At 40.4% G+C, this 21,955-nt stretch overlaps 1 protein-coding gene across 1 annotated transcript; it reads left to right on the top strand.

Annotated features, from left to right (window-relative positions):
- Nucleotides 1-16,367: 16,367 nt before the first annotated feature.
- LOC138896207 (uncharacterized) lies at nucleotides 16,368-17,222 on the top strand. Its single transcript, XM_070180994.1, has 3 exons — nucleotides 16,368-16,497; nucleotides 16,569-16,690; nucleotides 16,779-17,222. Exons 1-3 carry the CDS (start codon nucleotides 16,368-16,370, stop codon nucleotides 17,220-17,222), a joined length of 696 nt encoding a protein of 231 aa, XP_070037095.1.
- Nucleotides 17,223-21,955: the final 4,733 nt, after the last annotated feature.

The raw sequence follows: 21,955 nt of genomic DNA, 5'->3' as shown, positions 1-21,955 counted from the left end.
GGTCTCGGCGCAGTGTTGATGCAAGACAGTAGGGTGATTGCCTATGCATACAGACAATTAAAGGTACATGAGAAGAAATATCCGGTCCATGACCTTGAGTTAGCAGTTATTGTTCATGCCTTGAAGATTTGGCGGTATTATTTGTACAGTGTCCATTGTGAGGTTTATACCGATCACCGGAGTCTACAGCGTCTGTTTAAACAAAAGGATCTTAACTTGCGGCAATGAAGGTGATTGGAGTTGCTTAAGGATTATGATATCACCATTCTCTATCACCCCGGTAAGGCCAATTTAGTGGCTGATGCCTTGAGTTGTAAGGTGGAGAGTTTGGGAAGCTTAGCATATTTACCGGTAACAGAGATGCCTTTAGCCTTGGATGTTCAAGCCTTGGCCAACAATTTGTTAGATTGGATATTTCCGAGCTGAGCCGAGTTTTGGCTTGTGTGGTTTCTCAGTCTTCTTTTTATGATCGTATCAGAGAGTGTCAGTATGATGACCTTCTTCTTCTTGTCCTTAAGGACACAGTTCAGCACGGTGATGCCAAGATCACTATTTGAGATGACGGTGTATTACGGATGTAGGGCAAGCTATGTGTGCCCAATGTAGATGATTTGCGTGAGTTGATTCTCCAAGAGGCTCGCAGTTCGCGGTACTCCATTCATCCAGGTGCCATGAAGATGTATCAGGACTTGAGACAATACTATTGGTGGAGGCGGATGAAGAAAGACATAGTGGAGTATGTAGCTCGGTGCCTAAATTGTTAGCAGGTGAAGTTTGAGTATCAGCAACCGGGTGGATTTCTTCAGAAGTTAGAAATTCCAGAATGGAAATGGGAGCGCATCACTATGGATTTCATTATTGGGCTCCCGTGGGCTCAGAGAAAGTTCGATGCAGTTTGGGTGATTGTGGATAGATTAACCAAGTCTTCTCATTTCATTCCTGTGCTTACTACTTACTCTTCGGAGCAGCTGGCTCAGGTTTACATTCGCAAAATTGTCAGGCTTCATGGCATACCTGTATCTATCATCTCTGATCGGGGTACACAGTTTACATCACGGTTCTGGAGAGTTGTACAGCGTGAGTTAGGTACTCGGGCAGAGTTGAGTACATCATTTCACCCTCAGACGGACGGACAGTCCGAGCGCACTATTCAGATATTGGAAGATATGCTCCATGCGTGTGTGATGGATTTTGGGGGTGTTTGGGATCGTTTATTGCCACTTGTGGAGTTTGCTTACAACAACGGCTACCATTCAAGCATTCAGATGGCTCTGTATGAGGCCTTATATGGGAGGCGGTGTCGGTCTCTAGTCGTTTTGAGAGTTGTAGCCTCGTTCCCCTATTTACTGCTCATTTTGTACTTTATAGTTGTTATGTGACTTGCCGGGGTAGTCGGTTCGGGTCCGGAGAAATTTCGGAATGAATTGGGACACTTAATCTCAAGGTTGAAAGCTTAAGTTGAAATAGTTGACCGGATGTTGACTTATGTGTAAACGACCCCAAAATAGAGTTTTGATGATTCCAATAGCTCCGTATGGTGATATTGGACTTAGGAGCGTGTCCGGAAAATGATTTGAAAGTCCATAGTTCAATTAAACTTGAAATGGCTAAAATAGAAACTTAAGTTTGGAAGTTTGACCGGGAGTTGATTTTTTGATATCGAGGTTAGAATCCGATTCTAAAAATTTGAAGTTCTGTAATTTATGAGTTGTGTGCAAAATTTGAGGTCAATCGGACTTGATTTGATAGGTTTCGGCATCGAAAGTAGAAGTTGAAAATTCTTAAGTTTCATTAAGCTTAAATTAGGGTATGATTGGTGGTTTTAGCATTATTTGATGTGATTTGAGGTTTTTACTAAGTTCGTATGATGTTTTAGGACTTGTTGGTGTATTTGGTTGAGGTTCCGAGGGCCTCGGGTGAGTTTCGGATGGTTAACAGATCAAATTTGGACTTAGAACACTTGAAACTTGCTGCTACCTACTGATGCAATCGCACCTACGGAAATTGGCTCGCAGGTGCAAGCTCGCAGAAGAGAACTTGGCATCGCAGATGTGAGAGGTCCGCAGATGCGGACTATGCCTCACAAAAGCGTGACTGCAGAAGCAGCACACGCATCGCAGAAGCGAAAATGGTGAGGAAGCCAGGCAGCGCAGGTGCGGAATTGTATTCGCAGATGCGGAGTCGCATCTGCGCTTGGCTCACCGCAGAAGTGAAGGCAGTCTCATGGGAAACTGCAGAAGTGGAGTTTTGGGCCGCACTTGCGAGATCGCAGATGCGGCTAAGTGAGTCGTAGGTGCGAAAAAGCCCTGGACAAAATATATTCGAAGGGTCCGAGATTTTCTCTCATTTTGGACATTTTCAATATGGTTTTTGGCAATTTTTTAGAGAGAATTCACGGAAAAACTTGAGGTAAGTCTCTTGTGATCATTGTTAGAGAATAATATTGGATTATCATTGAGTATTTCGACTAGATTACATGTTTTTGAGGTGAGATTAGAGGATTTGGGCCTAAGAATTTCAAAATAAAAATTTGAGATTTGGAGGCTGAGTTGATGTCGGAATTTAGTAATTTTGGTACTGTTGGACTCGTGGTTAAATGGGCATTCATATTTTGTAACTTTTATTGGGTTCCGAGATGTGGGCCCCACGGGCGATATTTGAGTTAAATTTTAGATTTTGTTTGAAAATTAGTATTTTCATATGGAATTAATTTCAATAATTTGTATTGATTGAATCGAATTAATTGTGACTAGATACGAGGCTTTCGGAGGCTAATTTATGAGGCAAAGGCATAGCGGAGTAAAGAATTACCCGTTCGAGGTAAGTGACTTGTCTAACCTTGTGTGGGAAAAATTTTCCTTAGGATTGGTATTGATATGATAATTGTGATGTGCTGAAAGTCGTGTACGCGAGATGACGAGTGTGTACACGGGCTAATGTTGAAAACTCTAGTTTTAAATTTTGTAGATCTCTGTTACACATTAATTAAATTATTTTATCCGGTTATATTCATCATCATTGATCTATTTTTATATTTTAAATTTGCCTGACATTTTTTCTGCTAATTGCTTTACCTGTTTAGTTAAAACTTTATTTCTTTTATTCTGTGCTCATTATTTGAAAGTTGAATTTATTAATTGAATTATTATTAATATGAAGTATTTGACATTAAAAATTTGGTATTGAGGCAAGGTGTTAAATTTGTGAAATATTATTTTTGTTGAGATATTCACTTCCGAATATTTTGTGAGATTTTGTATTCATTGTAATTGAGCTGTGAGCTCCTTATTGTGGAAATAATATTGTTGTTAATTTATTTTGGCAAGTTAAAATATTTGGGCACTTGAGGTGCAAATTGTGATATATTGTGATATTGATACGCATGCGGTGGTATAAGGTCTAGGTGTTGAAACGCATACGGTGAGATAAGGGCGGCTTGATACGCGTGGCTAGTAGGGGAACTACTAGAAGTTATGCGGTGTGATAAGGGTGGCTAAAATGCGGGATGCTATTTCGGGAAAATATTTTCTGTAAAATTAAATGTGAAGACTCCCGTGATGATATAAGGAAATGAGATATTGTCAATTTATTTATGATTTGGGACTACGAGGCGATACCTCGGGAGTTCCCTTATTGATATTTTTTTATGGCTGCATTTGCCTTTGGTTATTTTGTATTTTCCTTAAAGTTGTAAATTTCTGTTTTCCTTCCATGAGGTATTATTTTTCCTTATTCTGTGTAGTTAAATTGTGACATACTACATACTTGATTCATTCCCATTGTCATTTTATTATTATTATATCGTTAAACTTTTCACCCTGTCTTTTATTATTTCCAGTAGGGTCTGACCTGACCTCATCACTACTTTACCGAGGTTAGGCTTGGCAATTACTGGGTACCGTTGTGGTGTACTCATACTATGCTTCTGCACATCTTTTTGTGCAGATCCAGGTACTTCCTATTAGACCAGGAATCAGTGAACTAGACGTACGCGTAGACTTCAAGGTACATCTGCCAGCGTCCGCAGACCTCGGAGTCCACTTCTATCCTTATTATGTTGCTTTCCTTATTCTCTTTAGACTCTGATGTATATAGATACTTAGAATAAATTCTTAGAAGCTTGTGACTTATTTCTACCGGGTTTTGGGAGTTGAAATTATTTGAATTGCAGTTTCATTTATTTCAGATTTCTATTATGTTATTCCGCATTGATAGGCTTAGCTAATATTAGAGACTAGGTGTCATCATAACATCCTACGGAAGGAATTTGTGGTCGTGACAAGTTGGTATCAGAGCTCTAGGTTCATAGGTGTTATGAGTCACAATCAGGTTTAGCAGAGTCTCGCAGATCGGTACGGAGACGTCTGTACTTATTATTGGGAGGCTATGGAACTGTTAGGAAAATGTTCACTTCTTTGATTCCTTATCGTGCGCATGACTTTGAAATTCTAAATCATTGTCTTTCCATTCTCTCACAGAAGGTAAGGACATGCACAACTGGATCCGACGATCAGAAAGTTTGTTGAATCATGTTCTCCGTCATATCATTTTTGGGGCACTCTTTCACCATTGTATTATATCTTTCTCATATCTCGTGTAGTGGTTCATTAGGCTCCTGCTTGAATGCTAGAATTCCATCCCGAAGAATGGCCATGTGCTCGGGAGAGAAGTACTTTAAAATAAATTTCTCCGCTAGTTCATCCCAAGTATGAATGGAATGATTTGGCAAACGTTCCAACCAATCTAAAACTTTCCATCCCGAAGAATGGCCATGTGCTCGGGAGAGAAGTACTTTAAAATAAATTTCTCCGCTAGTTCATCCCAAGTATGAATGGAATGATTTGGAAAACGTTCCAACCAATCTAAAGCTTTCCCCCATAGAGAGAAGGTAAAAAGCCTTAGCCTCAAAGCATCCTCAGAGACATTTGTTTGTTTGCTTCCCCAACACGTATCAACGAACCTCTTCAAAAGACACGCATCTCCGCCTAATCTTCACCGAGTCTTGACTCGGCACCAAAACATTCGGGACCTTCGGGCTCATAAATTCTTTTGCCTCGACCTCAAGCCCCTTGGCCTCTTCAATCTTGACTGACGGATCAAATCACCGAGCGTGAATCACCTCGAGGGTCTCCCTCCAGGACAGCCTCTTTACATACTCGGCTTTCGTTCTTAAACGAGCCTCGACTATCTCCATATCAGTTTTGTATTGGGACAGCATTTCTTTGACCTCGGAGGAATCAATCGAGGTTGCCTCTAATTTGGACTTTAGCGCAGTATATTCCCAGCCAAGGTCGTCTTGTTCTGAGACTGCTGAATCCAGTTGTGCCCCGAGTTCATCATTTAGCAGAGACCACTTGTCGGCCTTATCCTTTTGCCACCCAGAGCTAGTCCTTGATCGACGCCAACTCCTCTTTCGTAGCCTCCTTTTATGAGGCCAGGAGGTTCATCCTACTCCTCAGTGTCTTGGTCGTAGATTTGAGCTCGTTCATCTTGACCCGGAGCTGGTCAATCAGGTTTATCTTCTCTTGGACCTGCGAGGTTGCGTCGTTAGTCAATACGTGTAACCTCTCATTTTTAACCTAGAATATCTTTACCTTCTCAACCAGTTCGGCATGCTCCCATTTGACAGAGAACGCCTCCTTTTGAGCCTTCTCCAACTCAGCTTAAAGAATAGGGAGATCCTTGAGGGCCTCGCCTTTTTTGCTTACCGAGGACCTTGTACATGTCCTTTTGACGAACTTGCTCCTTGAGATCGAACTCGGTCTGGCTGACTTCCATCTGAGACTGATGAAAACTTTTATGGTGGAGCATTGAAGCCTAAAAAACAAAACAATCAGATCATAAGGGCACACTAGAGTTAAATAAAATGCACAAAGGGCACAAGGAAGGGGAAACTTAACCGGTGTACTGCATGTTGTGCTTCATTGAAGAGGCTGTAAGTGCTCACTTTGTTCATCTTCGCTTGTCCTCTTTGGTCACTAGGCAGCAAAGGTAGCTGGCCATGCCCATCATAGCAGACAGCACCCGGGTGTCCGCCGGGATAGTAAAAACGGTCATTCTTTTATGGTCGGGGTCCATGCTTGGAGTAGGGAACTGCCTCACCAGCTTAGGGAACGAGCTCGGCTCACCTGCCCTGACGACATGTCCTTTTTCAAGATCTCCATGTGGCCAAACCCAGAATAATCCTCCAGCACGCCCATGTTGAGGGCCTCGTTAGTGCCCCGTGCAGTCTTGTTTGACTTCTCTTTATCGGCCTGAGCCTCGTCGAACATGGACTCTATATGAGATGGAAACTCTACAATGTCAATGACACTGACTATTTCCTTCGGGGCAAGAGCAGTTTCCCAAGAGGTCGTGGCCTCTGATTTTCCTTCTGGCTCCCGAGCTAAAGAGGGCCGCCCTCTCCGCTTGCCGCCTGTTCTCCTTCGTCAATGGTCAGCCAATGAGCGACGAACTTTAGTTTATCATCTTCAGGGTAATCCCTGAGCCAGAAGAGGGAATCGGGGTCCAGTACCCTGGCTTGGGTACTCTTTTTATTGTTTTTCCGAACCTGGACAGTTACCTTCTTCTTCTTGACCTCGTCGTCCGGCGAGCTAGAGGATTTTCTCTTTTTCTTCTTCTTATCCTCCTATGCAGGAGCTCCGGATGTTCCAAAGTGGAGGGTTCAGCAAGCGAGGACGGGGCCTCATCCTCGTCCAATGGCCGAAGTTCAGTGGTTTTGGGCAAACCTGAAAAAGAGAAAAATACTTAGTATAGGTAAAGATTAAGTATAAAAATAAACTTGTTCGGGAGGAGCATTCACCATGGGAGATTCGTTCAGGTGACTGCTGCAAAACGATAGGCACATGCAGTTAGAAAAAAAACAAAAGAAGTACCAAGTACTCGGGAAGGAAAGAAACTTACGTGCTAAGTTTCACTTTTCAGGGAACGGTAAAAATTCAGGGGGAATGAGATCATCGATTTTCACCTGAATGAATCTCCCTTGCTAACCTCGATCTCGATTTTCATTGATGCTTGAGAACAGAGCTTTGCTTGCTCAACGAACAACCTTGATTAACCCCCCTCAAACAATCGGGGACTGTAGAGACGAAGTAGGTGGTCAAGGGTAAATCGAGGTGCTTTAGTATTGTTGAAGAAGTGGTGGAGGAGGATTACAATCCTACAGAAGGACGGGTGAATCTGCCCAAGGCAGACCTCGTACCTTTTACAGAAGCTGAGAATTATAGGGCCTACCGGGGAAAGCATGAAGGGGTAAGTTTAAACACTTAGATACCCCTCCACGCGAGTGGTAATGTCCCCATTGGGTCCGAGAATGACCACTTCCTTGTCCTCCCAGTTACAGTCCACCCGAACGATAGGGAGTGTGTCCTCGGTAACGGAGCATATGTACCTCCATACCCCCTCACCTCGGTCCTGTTGATTGGAGGCTTTCTTGACTTTGAAGTCGGTCTCAATGGAGCAGCCTCCAGGGATGAAGCTCTTCATAGGAGGTTCCGGGGCCACCTCAGGAACGACCACCTCAGCATCTGTGGCCGGGTTGGAAGTTGAAGGGGCGGTCTGTTGAGGCACATATTTGGAAGTTTTTTCTATTGGATTCTGGAAATTATGAGATTTGATGGTGAGGATGAAGGTTTGAAGGTGAGAATGAAGATTTGAAGATAAGGATGAAGGTATGAAGGTCAGATTTAAAGGTTTGAAAGTGAGTATGGAGATTTGAATATGAAAATATGAAGATTTGAAAAATAATGTATGAAGGTTTGAAGGGGTTATGTATAAATGAAGAATTCGAGGGTAAATCAAGGAGCTCTGCAATCGGAAAGTAAAAAGGTGAAAAGGGGATTGAAGCTTTTATAGAGAAAGGGTAATCAATGCGTGATGTTTCGCATTCAGGGACAGTCAACCAACTCATGTCTGAAGTTAGAACGACATAACTGATGGGACATTTTGCTAATCCGTCAACTCAGTTGTAGCGAACGGAAGAAGGAAATGGGGTTAATTATCGCTTCACATCACTTAGATAAATCTATTTTCCGAAAAACGAGGGGACTATATATGTACGGATAAAATCGGAGGCAGAGTTTTCCCCGATTCCCTGATTTAGAAATAGAGGGGAAGCATGGCTCGACGTGATCATAATCGAGGCCCAGGAACCCCTCGTATCGAAATTCGAGAGGAATGAACGATGTATCTGAGATCGGGCACGGTGAAATAATGGACCCAGATCAAGTATAGCTCGTGGACCTTGGAAAACGCAGAGAACGGTTATGCATGATGAGTAGGGGTGCTGAGATGTTCGGCCTCAATCGGATATTACGGTACGAATCCCGTCCAATATCAGCTGCAGATCGACATTTGCCGGAAAAAAAAAATTTACTTTATTTAGACTTGTACTAGGATTGAAATTCCATACTATATAAAGGAAAAAGTTTTCTTTATTCTGACACATTGCGACACGCAAATCAAAGCAATAAAAGTTGATTTTTGTCTTCTAGCTATTGTTCAAAGTGTTCTTCATTTGTTCTCTTTTTTATTCGCAACCGAGCTTGTACCGAAGGTCTGATCGAGGACGAATTTTACTGTTCAACCTAAGATCAGCCTTGATCATCATATTGCAATTGGTTTGATCATTTATTTTATCTTTAACCTATTTACCTCTTGTTCTTAATAATTCGTATTGAAATAAATCACATATCCTTTAAACTGCGTACAAATTTAATTGTTACTCAATTTTAGGGTAAACAATCTCTTCCAATAAAAAATAAGTGTAGTTTTAGCTGTTGCTTTAAAATATCAAGAAGACGTTGCTTTTTTCAAATCTATTCTTGCTCCAATAAATGATATGTAAATTTTTCTAAAAATTTGAAGAAGAAAAAAGATAATTAAGGAGAGATAAATGATAATTTACTCAAATAAATCTTATGATTACCTGCACCTGCACCGAAGGTTGTGGTGGTGTTAAGTACCCCTTCTTAATCAGAAGTGTCGAGTTCATACCTTAGGATAAAATCGCCATTAATAAGAGCGTTTTACTCCAAAGCGGGAATGTTTGCCACGAATTCGAATTAGTCGGCTCTAAAGGATATACCGAACGCTGAATGGAAAAAAAAAAAAAAAGGAAGGAACATTGTGATTATATTATCCAAATGCTTCTTATTTGGTGTACCGAAACCTTATGTTATTAAAAAGTTTGGGGAAAACTATTTTAGGATAAAGAATGACTTGAAACATGATTATCCTAACACTCCTGTTGGGTTTATTTAGGTTTTCCATTAAATTCCTTTGCATATTTTCTGATTCATTTTCTGTGGAGAAAATGTAACAATTTGAGCTAAAAATTTGTGATTTTTCTTAATTCACTTCTATTATTTCCAGCCTCTATAAATATTTGATCTGACGAAGATCCCCATGTGGATCTATGAAACTACAACCGAATCAAAGGGGAATCCTAGGTATAGGCAAAGGTGGAAGGGATGAGAGAGCAAGCTGGTGTGGACCAAGGTACTCATACTCATAACTGTGCTGTTCCAACAAAAAAACAATTAAAAACTCCAATATTGAACGCAACTGCAGGAAATAACAATGCGGCAATTTCTGAATGAAAGAAAACCAAAAATAAGAAATAAAAAAAGGAAAAAGAGGAGATTCTGCCATTTTGAATATTAGGTAAAGTGTTTGAGTGTCTGTTGCTACCATATAGTCAACGAGCTTGAAAATTGTTTTCCTCCTGCAGATAGGTAATATAGCTAATAATATATATCTCAGCTCTTTAAATTAGGGGAGCCATTCAAATATCTAAATATAGGACCAAGGACATTTTTCAGTGACTTGGTATTTTAGTCTTTCGATGTTTATGTACATTAGATATATTGGATATTAAATAGAACTTTCAGAGCACAATACTTGTAGCAGAATCAAACAGAGTAACGTACACTACATTTCAAAATTGGTAATGTTATATTCAAGCTGAAACTACCAAACTCAAGGGGTTGAGAGTCAGTTTCTGAATATATATATATATATCAAGTACACAGTAAAAGCAGATCTAGTTCAAGTTAACACCAATACACCAATACCAATTTTACAATTATAGGTTCCAACAGATGAATGTAGGTATCTGGAACATACCACTAGCGAAATACACTATGCACAAAATCAAAAAAAAATTGAAAGCATATGCAATTAGGGGTGTACACAAGAAACCGACAAATCATACCAAATTAATAATTCGAGTCAATCTGAAAAAAATAATCCGACTAATGATTTGGTTTGGTATTGGAAAAAAAATCCGACCATAATTGATTTGGTTTGATTTTAATTAAAAAAAGTCAAACCGAGAGTGAGAGTGAACGAGCGAAGTTCTTTTCTTTTTTTGTGCCTTATAGGTCGCTTGTGCACTTCCATGCCTTTTTTCCTTAATCTACTTTTTTTTTCAAGCTCCCCTCAGCTAGCTCGTTCACTCTCTTGTGTGCACGTAAGAGTGAACAAGCAAAGTTCTTCTTTTGTCTCTTAGTTCGGAATCAACTTTTTTTGCTCATCTTTCGTCCACGTAATGAGCATAATTTACTACAAAAACTCATGTAATCTCCTACATTCACACAATTTATGAGATGAAAGTACACTAAAAAATATACATTTTTTTACCGTTTATCAATACCCCGTGCTTAAACTCTTAGCTTGCTCATCCTCGAGCAACTTTCAAAATTAAGTACAATGGCAAGAAACACATTTCAACAAAAATTACTCAAGCATCACACCAATGACAATGGTTTATATTTATACCAATACTCAGAACCCAACATAAGAACTATTGACATCTTTCTTTAAAATTAGACCCATGTCAAGACTATTTAAAATATTTACGTGACTTCTTCTAGAAGTCCTAACCTCAAAAGATGACTCCAATACATTCCATACTATGACTCACATCTTGTGTCAACTCAAAATGCTTGGATTTTACCAATCCTTTGTAAATCATGTGCTCTCACCACAATCAAAGAGAGAAATTAGTCCACACACTCAAATATGCATTTAAGTATAATTTAAGTACTTACAAATCGAAAGAATTTGCTCACTCTCATAAAGGAACTCATGTACATCCCGAGGTCGTACCATAGGCTTACCCATAGTGTATGTATCTACTAATCTAAGCTTGCGAACTCTATGATCAATTAGGTCTTTACGTGTTGTAATGTAGGCTAAGGGGCGGGTAGGTTATATTTGTAAAAATAGTGGCTCACCATCCTAAGCACTTTAATACACTACTCTTTAGCTTTGAAATACACACTCTTTACTACTAATTCAAGCAATGCCACGAAATCATATACAATTTGGCCCTTTTTCTTTAAGCACAACTATGCATTCACTAGCCCAGATTAAGAGGAATAGGAGGTGTATTTTCTATTTTTTTCATTTTTCTTTTCTTTTCGTATTTTCTCTTTTTTTTCAACACCTCTCCAAATTTAGGTTGCCCGGCAAATGATCTTTCAAAACATACATGCACCTTTTGACCTTTCTATGGTTCTACTCAAAAGCTACCCCCAACTCCTACCTTACTCTTCTAGAAGCTTAAGTGCTTTCGGACGTAAAAGTTCAAAAAGATCTAACTAAGAACAAAAAGGAAATCGTCTTGTAATGTGGATTCTAAAGAAAAGGTTTATAGGCTCAAAGGGGCTATCTAAGGATAATTTTATTTATGGTGGCATACCAAGTAAATGGACAATGAAAGAAATGCCTATATCATCTCCTAGACTCGCAAAACTTACTTATTCCGCTTTGACTAACACACGGGGCAAGTTCTAGACTAATATATGATAGAACAAAATGTAATCAAGACCTTACATCACACAGTGCACATGTGTAAGGCCCCAAAAATATTTCACCTAAAACCCAGGGTTTTGTGATGCCGAGGTAGACATATGCGTTGATGATTATAGAGACCGCGATTCGGACTTTTTAGGTTGAACAATGCATTGGGGAGTTGGAAAAAAATTTTGGAAGTGCAAGGCATTTCTACAGTCCATTCTGCGATCGCAGATCTGCCGCAGACTGAAGCAGAAATCTGGGCAAATATTTGGACCATTATGCGGTCCAGTATGCGGCCGCATAATCATTTCGCAGGCCACACAACCCATCGCAGATCCAGCATGAAAGTTTCTGGAGGGGAGTTTTGCGGTGCATTATGCGACCGTAGAATTGGTATGCAGACCGCAAACTGGTCGCAGAGTAAGGCCGAAGTGCCCAGTTTCAGAGGGCCATTATGCGGTCCATTTTGCGGACTGTAGAAGCATTATGCGGTTGCATATGCGACCGCAGATCTGCATCGGGGCTTTATTTTTCTAAAATTTTTTATCCGACCCTATTTTGATTAAAAGCCCTTGGGGCTCGTTTTAAAGATAACAACCTGTCATTTTAGAGAGAAGATGGGAGTGTTCTATAGAGAGAGAAGTAAGTCCCAAGTGACTTGTTCATCAGCATCTTGTCCAAGCTTTGAAATTCAACAAGAAATCTCACAAGATTTTCATCCAAGAGGTAAGGTTCTAACCATAGTCTTCAATTTCGAGTTTAGGTAAAAGATGGGTGATTGGGAGTATGATTCTTGGGTATAAAAGTTGTTATTTATGTATGCATGTAGTAATGAGGATGGTGGGGAGGTAATTGAAGTAGTATGAGTAAACTCTTGGTATTGAATTAGTTGTGGAGTGAAGGAAATCTTGTGGAAGAACCTTGTAATCAAATTTGCACACCTAGTGTTTGATAAATGTTCAAATGAGCTGAAACCATGAATATATTCCTAATTTGTGTTCAATTTTTCTATGTCTCTAAATAGATCAAAGTTGCTAGGATTTTCGGAACTGTGTAGTGAATTAAGAAAATCTCAAAGCAAGGTATGAAGGCTAAACTCTTCTGCTAGTATCGGAATTTTCGAATCCTTGTAAAGTTCTATCATGTGTAGTCGAACTTGAAGCACTATTGATGTGGGGTATTCAAACTAGTAAAATTGATTCCCGATTGGCATAACGTGTTAGAACCCTCGTGTGTTAATGATTCTCTATTTTTGACTTAATTATGTTATACCCCCTTTTGGAAAGCAGATCTTGTATGAAATCAATGTGATTACACATTTATTTCTCATATGATGAAACCTTATGAACTTACACTTGCTAAGGCCAAAGGTGCCAAATAGTTGATTCGAAAGAGAACTCTTTTGTACAAACTATTATCGTTTTTGGAATCCGAAGTGTGGCATTGTCAAAACACCTCCACCCACATATGTTGGGGTGAGGCGGTGGGTCCTCTTTGTATAGAGTTGTTGTATTGTGAATACACCTCCACTCGCATATATTGGAGTGAGGCGGCAGGGCCGCTTTGTGTAGAGTTTGTGGTATTGTGAATACACCTCCACCCATATATATTGGGGTGAGGTGGCAAGGCCTCTTTGTGTAGAGTTTCTGGTATTGTAATTGCACCTCCACCCGCACACATTGGGGTGAGGCGGCAGGGCCGCTTTGTGTAAAGGTAGTTGTAGAGGATCCCCGACTTAAAAATTTATATATGTTATTGAAAGCTCTTAATAAATTTGTTATGGCTTTAACGGCTAACTTACCCTTTTATTGTTACCATGATTCATCATATTCATGTTATGTTTCCAAGTCCTTCCATAGGTCTTTGGTTTTTATACTAGCACTGATATTCGGCTTAATGTATGCATATTTTGATGTATATCGCCTCGCATTATGCTCATGTCTCGTAGATTTCGGATGTATAATATGATGATTTGTGCTAATTATTGGTATTTCTATGTGCAGGAATCATTCGGATGCGATTTGGGATGAAAGTGAGCGAATTGGAGCGAAAACGAGAAGAAAATGCAAAAGTGCACATTTGAGGGCCAAATGCAGCGTGGGGCGCTGCATGTGGCGCACAAAACAAAAAGTTGGAAAGTTGAGCGCCAAGGCCAGCGTCCCACACTGCCCTGGACGCTCAAAATGGGAACATGTCCAATTTCGACTAGGACTCGGTTATTTCGACCCCAAGACGCCCCCAACTCATATAAAAGTCAACCTAAACCTATTTTGAGGGGGGGAGGACATGACTTTGAGAGAAAAATAAAAGTACGAAACACTCGGGAGCACGGATTTGATCAATTCTTCCATTCTTCTTCTAGTATTCATTGATTTTACGTTTGAAAACATTATTTTTGATGATTGTATGAACATGAGTGGCTAAGAACCCTATTATTCTGGGGTCATGGGTGCTACATGAATGTTGATGTTTAAATTTAAATTGACGAGTTTGATTTTATCATATTGGGTTGTTTATTTAATTCTGTTTTTAATTATTTTGCTAAGTAGCTAACAGTGAAATACTATCTACGAATCTAGAGTTGAACGCGAAAGTGGGAATTCTAGATTTTATATAGAATTAAATAGAGCAAATTCTTGAACCCGGGTATCGGGGAACGGATTCGTAATTAGGATAGAAATATACCTAATTGCCTTGTTTGGTTGAAATACAGGAAGTATAAATGCATTCTTGTTAGTCTTAATTCCACAGACATATAGATATTAAATTAGCTTGAATAGGCGAGTAAAAACTCGACAGATTCTTATGAGTAATATCAACCATGTCAATCAACAATCCAGATAAATCAATTAGTCATTTTAACCCAAAAACACAACAAGATTGTTAGCTAACCTATGACCCTGGAATACTCTCTCCTACTGATTTTTATTCTAAATTACTTAAGTGTTGTGGTTGATTTCTAGTTAGTTCATTGCTTCATAGTCTCTTAGGTAGTAAATTAGTCACTTACACATTTTGTGAGAAATCTCTTGAATTGATAAGTTATTTGAGTTTGAATTAGCCAAAAGTTAATCATATTTCTCCGTGGGAATGATACGCTACTCACTACTCTCTTACTTGACGATCACGTATACTTGCGTGAGTGTGTTTGGTCGTAACAAGTTTTTGGTGTCGTTGCCGGAGACTTAGAAATTATATACTTGTTTGAGTTAAGCTTTTATTAGTTATTTGTTCAAGTTTTAATTTTTAGTTTATCTTGTTTGTGTTAACGTAGGATCTTCTCGTGAATGCGAAGGAGTAGAACCGCAAACAACCTCCTTCCTCTTGATCCTGAAAAAGAACGAACACTTCATAGAGTGAGGAGGGAAGTCGAAGCTAGACCTAGAATAGAAAGAGAGTTGGACATCGTAATTCAACCACAGCCAATAGAGATGGCAGGTAATGAAGAGCGTCCGGTGATAGAAGCTGCAAGGCCCAATCTTATTAATATGACTCAGGCTATTGTGAAGCCTGATATCATGGGTCACTTTGAACTCAAACAGTACATGGTGCAGCTGATTCGGTCCACTGGGCAATATGTGGGTTTATCTCATGAAGACCTGCAGAGGAACATTCAGAACTTCCTTGAAATTACGGACACTTACAATTATCCGAACGTTTCTAAGGACTATGTCAGGATGACACTGTTTCCCTTTTCACTACTGGGGGAAGCTAAGGAATGGTTGCAAAAGGAGTCTGCGAACTCAATCCACACTTGGGATGATCTAGCAAGGAAATTCTTAATCAAGTTTTCCCCCACTAAGAAGACAAAGTCGCTGAGGAGCCAGATTCTTAGGTTATAATAACAGGATGGCGAGACTCTTCGTCAATCTTGGGAAAGATACAAGAAGCTACTCAGAGACTGCCTGCATCATTGTCAGACTGATGAGGTGTTGGGTCATACTTTCGTTGATGGGCTAGACGAGACATCAAAGATGAATCTTGATTCAGCTTGTGGGGGTAGTTGCATGGCGAGGCCGTATAGTGAAATCCAGCTCCTGTTAAACAATTTCACTGCTAATGATCATAATTGGCAAGGATATGGGGAATCGCGAAGAGCAATTAAACAGAAAGCAGCTGGTGTAATTGAGCTTGATGACTTTTCAGCCATGAGAGCAAATATAGAAAAATTAGCAAATCGGATGAATAGAATGACAATTCACCAAACACAATAGATGCAGCATGTTCAACAGATGTCTACTTGCTGCAAATTATGTGGTGACAGTCACACGAGCGACATGTGCCCCACGAATCCTGAATCTATCTACTTTGTGGGGCAACAGAGCAGAGGTCCGATGAACCAACATGCACAATATGAGAACACTTATAATCCAAATTGGAAGAATCATCCTAACTTCTCATGGGGTGGAAATCAGCCGACTCAGAATCATTATAGGACCCAAGAAAATTTTAATCAACCTCAGAAGCCACCCTAACAAGTAGAGGAGAGCACAAATGACTTGTTGAAGAAGCTGCTGCTTGACAACCAACAACTCCGGACCGATTTTAGAAATCTCGAGAGACAAATGGGGCAGGTAGTGTCAAATCAAAATACTAGACCTGCAGGCGCTCTTCCCAGTGATACAGAGAAGAACCCTCAAGTTAATGTAGTTACAAACGGGAGGGAATTAGAAGAAGTGCCAAAGAAGAGAAAGGGCAAGCCTATACCTGAGGGGAGTTGATTCCTAAGGCAACACATGAGTCAAATAAAGATGATGCAAGTTCAGAGCCAGTGAATGCTGCAAGGCCACCGCCACCTTTCCCCCAAAGATTGCAAAAGAAGAATGATGACCGCATGTTCAACAAATTCCTTTCTATATTGAGCCAGGTTCAATTGAATATTCCATTGGTAGATGTACTTCGCAAACTTCCAAAGTATGCTAAGTGCATAAAAGATATAGTGGCTCACAAGAGGAGATTGACTGAATTCGAAACAGTCGCACTTACTGAGGAGTGCACTTCAAGAGTCCAAAAACAAGCTTCCTCAAAAGCTTAATGATCCTGACAGTTTCACCATCCCTGTGCGGATTGGTAATATCGATGTGGGTCATGCTCTTTATGGTTTGGGGGTGAGCATAAATCTGATGCCCTTGTCTTTGTTCAAACAATTGGGTCTGGGAGCTCCAATACCAACCACAGTGATGTTGCAACTAGCTGATAGGTCCATAGCCTACCCTGAAGGAGTGATTGAAGATGTGTTGCTACAAACTGGGAAATTCATCTTCCCCGCGGACTTCATTATCCTAGATTATGAGGCTAATGAACAAGTTCCAATCATATGGGGACGACCTCTCTTGGCTATGGGTGATGCAATTATTAAAGTGAGAGAGGGAAAAATGATTATGAGGGTGGACAATGAGGAAGCAGTTTTTAATGTCTAAAAGGTGATCCAACTTCCCCAACATTATGAGGAGCTCTCTATGAAATCTGTGGTAGAGGTGGATGAGAAACTTATTGACACGAGTGTATATCTAGACGACTCTCTAGAGAAAGCACTCATGTTGTTTGACAACTTGGAGATTGATGAGGTTGAGGAGATGATGCATATCCTAGATACATCATGTGCTTACATGCAGGGATTAAACCCCTTGGGCCCCTAAATAAGCCAAGTGGGCCTCTTCCAAAGTCGTCGATTAAAGAAGCTCCAAAACTGGAACTTAAACCCTTGCCCCCTCACCTTCAATATGCTTATTTGGGTGGTTCTGACACTTTACCTGTTGTTGTTTCTTCTGACTTGTCTAAATTGCAGGAAGAAAAGCTGTTGAGAGTGCTACGCGAGCACAAACGAGCAATTGGGTGGACGATGTCTGACACTAGAGGCATTAGTCCAGCTTTCTGCATGCATAAAATCCTCATGGATGAAGGGCACAATCCAAGTGTAGAGAAATAATGTCGCCTAAATCCAATCATGAAAGAGGTGGTAAGAAAAGAAGTGATTAAGTGGCTTGACACAGGTATTGTATTTATAATTTCTGATAGCAAATGGGTAAGCCCCGTCCAATGTGTGCCTAAAAAGGGGGGATGACTGTAGTGGTTAATGAAAATAATGACCTGATTCCCACAAGAACTGTAACTGGGTGGAGAATTTGCATAGATTATAGAAAACTAAATAATGCCACCCGAAAGGATCACTTTCCCCTTCCCTTTATTGATCAAATGCTTGATAGATTAGTCGGACAGAAATACTACTGTTTCCTAGATGGCTATTCGGGGTATAATCAGATTTATATAGCCCTAGAGGACCAAGAGAAAACTACATTTACGTGTCCCTATGGCATATATGCGTTCAAGAGAATGCCATTTGGTCTCTGTAATGCACCTACGACTTTTCAAAGGTGTATGATGGCTATTTTTACTGACATGGTTGAAAGATTTGTAGAAGTGTTCATGGTTGATTTTTCTGTGTTTGGGTGTTCTTTTGATAATTGTTTAATGAACCTTGATAAAGTGCTTGCTAGGTGTGAAGAGACAAACTTGGTGCTAAACTGGGAAAAATGCCATTTCATAGTACGTGAAGGTATAGTCTTGGGGCACAAGTTGTCCAAAAATGGTTTGCAGGTGGACAAAGCAAAGGTGGAGGCGATTGAAAAATTTCCCCCACCGATTTCCATCAAGGGCATCCGCAGTTTCTTGGGCCATGCAGGTTTTTATTGTCGTTTCATTAAAGATTTTTCAAAAATTTCTTCTCCTATGTCCAGGCTTCTTGATAAAGATATCCCGTTCAAATTTGATGATGCCTGTCTGAAAGTATTTGAGGAGCTAAAGGGAAGATTGGTGACTGCACCAATTATCATTGCCCCGGATTAGGAGCAGCCATTTGAGTTGATGTGCGATGCAAATGACATAGCAATAGGAGTTGTTCTGGGGAAAAGGAGAGATAAAAATTTTCACTCTATTTATTACGCGAGCAAAACTCTGAATCTAGCCCAGATGAACTACATTGTTACTGAAAAAGAGTTGCTTGCAGTGGTGTGGGCGTTTGACAAGTTCAGATCTTATCTAGTGGGAACCAAAGTCATCTTCTACACAGATCACTCAACTATAAGGTACTTGTTTGAAAAGAGAGACGCCAAGCCAAGGCTAATTCGATGGGTCCTCCTCTTGCAAGAATTTGACTTGGAGATCGAGATCGAAAAGGAACAGAGAATCAAGTAGCTGATCACTTGTCCAGATTAGAAAATCGAAACCATGTAGCTAGGGCGGTAGATCAAAGAAACATTTCTGGATGAGCAGTTATTGGCAATCACCTCGAGTGAAGCCTTGTGGTATGCAGATTACGTGAATTTTATTGCAAGTGGGGTGACACCACCGGAATTGATACCCGATAATATAAGAAGGTTTTTACATGATGTGAGGCTCTACATGTGGGATGAGCCATTCCTATATAAACAGTGCGTAGATCAGTTGGTACGAAGGTGTGTCCCTGAGGAGGATATGAATGCAATATTGCATGATTGTCATGCTACTCCATATGGAGGTCATTACGGTGGGGATAGAACCACCCAAAAGTGCTCCAATCGGGTTTCTATTGACCAAAATTGTTTAAGGATGCACAAGACTTTGTTAAAAAGTATGACAGGTGCCAAAGAACCGGAACAATCACGAAGAGGCATGAGATGCCCTTGCAAAATATTCTGGAAGTAGAGCTCTTTGATGTTTGGGAGATTGATTTCATGGGACCGTTCCCATACTCTAATGGTCACAGGAACATCTTGGTGGCGGTCGACTATGTGTCTAAATGGGTGGAGGCCATTGCTCTTCCTACTAATGACACAAAGGTAGTGGTAAACTTTGTAAATAAGCACATCTTCACACGCTTTGGGACTCCAAGGGTGCTGATAAGTGACGGAGGAACTTACTTCTATAACAAACTATTGAATAATGTTCTAGCAAATTATGTAGTTAAGCACAAAGTTGCCACCTCCAATCACCCCCAAACGTGTGGTCAAGTGGAAGTGTCAAATAGAGAGGTGAAGCGGATTCTGGAGAAAAGGTAAGTGGAAATAGGAAGGACTAGGCCAGAATGCTTGACGACGCATTATCGGCATATCAAACTGCATACAAGACCCACATAGGTACTTCTCCGTATAAGTTAGTTTATGGGAAGGCATGCCACTTGCCCGTAGAGCTTGAACACAAAGGCTATTGGGCGATTAAAAAGCTAAATATTGATATGGAATTAGCCGGCGAGAAGAGGTTGTTACAACTCAACGAGCTTGATGAGTTTCGGTTGCACGCGTATGAAAATTCCAAATTGTATAAAGAAAAGACCAAGAGGTGGCATGACAAGCACATCCAACATCGCGAGTTTGAGCCAGATCAAGAAGTTCTCTTGTTTAATTCGAGGTTGAAGCTTTTCCCCGGAAAGCTTAAGTCTCGATGGGCAGGTCCTTTCGTTGTGGTAAGTGTGAGGCCTCATGGAGCGGTGGAATTGCGTGATACGAGATCAAGTGGTACCTTATTGGTAAATGGGTAGAGAGTAAAATATTATTGGGGTGGTGACATTGCATGTCAGAAGACCTCGGTAGATTTAGCCGATGCTTGAAAACGTGTTGAGTCGTGCTGCGATGTTAAATCAGGCGCTTGTTGGGAGACAACCCCATTTTTAATGCTTTCGTAGCTTATTTTTTGTTTTCTTTTAGTCAGAGTAGAATAGTTTTTTTTTCTTTGTAGTTATAAAAATTATATGCAGGAATGGTGTTGGGTGTGTATAATGTATGTATTGAATGCTCGGGTTAAGGGTTGTTTATATTTGAAAAAACAAATATAGCGAACGAGCGCTTAGGCCAGCACTCCACGCTGCCTGGGCGCACTTTACAGAAGCATCACAACCCCCAGCGCCAAACCCAACGTGGGGCACTGGGCTGGGGGTCAGGTAAGGTGTAAATTTCTTTTTTATTTTGTTTCTTTTTCATTTTTTTAGACCTAACACCCATTAACCCGACCCAACTACCCATTTCTTTTCACATACTAACCCATAACAAATAACCCAAACCCAACCCCCACCTAAATTAAAATAACTCTAACCCAAAACCCCACCCTCCATCTCCCGTAACTCTCAAACAACCCCCACTCTGTCTCTCTTTCTCTCTACTTCTCTCTCTATCCTTCTCTCTCAAATTCTTCAAATTTTGTTGCTCACCTTCATCTCAAGACTCAAAGGTATCTTCTTCTTGTTATCCTTTTCCTTGTAATTTGTAATTTCATAGTGTATTTTTATTTTTCCTTGTCCAACAACCCCCAATCACCTAGGTCTCTTTGACATGTTTTGTTCTTATGGTGGGTGGCCCTATTGTGCACGAAATTAGTTGTCAATATTGGTCATGAAGTTGTATTTGAAGTAGTAAACTACAATTTCCTCTACTTCATGTCAATTTGGGAGGGCCACCTTGTTCCACTATTTTTGTAATAAGAGAAGCAAAATTGATGCCCCCAAGGTGTTTGCTAAAATGCCTAAGAGTGTGAATTGAACACCGATGAATTCTGAATAGCCGAGTGTAATTGTTTATGCGGTTGGGCAAAGTTTGGGGTGTTTGGAGGTATTGTGTCTTGTTGTAAACTCTTGTAAGTAGTAGTTACTGTACTATATTAGTGTAGTAAATTGGACTCTAGCATTGCTTGCTTGCACTATGGTTAAGTTATGGTCATGTTTGCCTACTTGAATTGTGACATGGGGAAGTCTTGAGTACCTTTTTCCTTGTGATGAAACATTGGTGCACGTTGAACCGCTATTGTGAGTAGATTGTACATAGCCTTCGGTTTTAAGTATGGGGTCACATTTGCCTCTCACAATAACCTTGGGAGAATTTTTTGATTCATTCTCACCTTTGTGTTTGTCGTGTGTAGGTTGTTATGGCTCGTGACAGTGCCACCAAAGGAAAGGGGGTGGGAAAGTCCTCCGCCACTACTCCCCCTACCAAAAAATACAAGCAAGGTGAAGGTTCTTCCCGACAAGCTAAGGGAAAGCAGGTTGCTAGCGGGTCGACGAGGCCACCATGGCCTCAGGTGGATCTAGTTCGAGAAGACGCCATCAAATGGCATGATAACTTTTTGCCATATGGGAAATATGTCTTCGAAATGGGGATTAATGTGAAGGCCCTAGAAAAGAACTTTC

The sequence above is a fragment of the Nicotiana tomentosiformis genome, chromosome 7 (assembly GCF_000390325.3).
Source record: "Nicotiana tomentosiformis chromosome 7, ASM39032v3, whole genome shotgun sequence".
Lineage (NCBI taxonomy): Eukaryota > Viridiplantae > Streptophyta > Magnoliopsida > Solanales > Solanaceae > Nicotiana > Nicotiana tomentosiformis.
The sequence above is the reverse complement of the archived record's forward strand: the minus strand, read 5'-3'. Positions and strand labels throughout refer to the sequence as shown.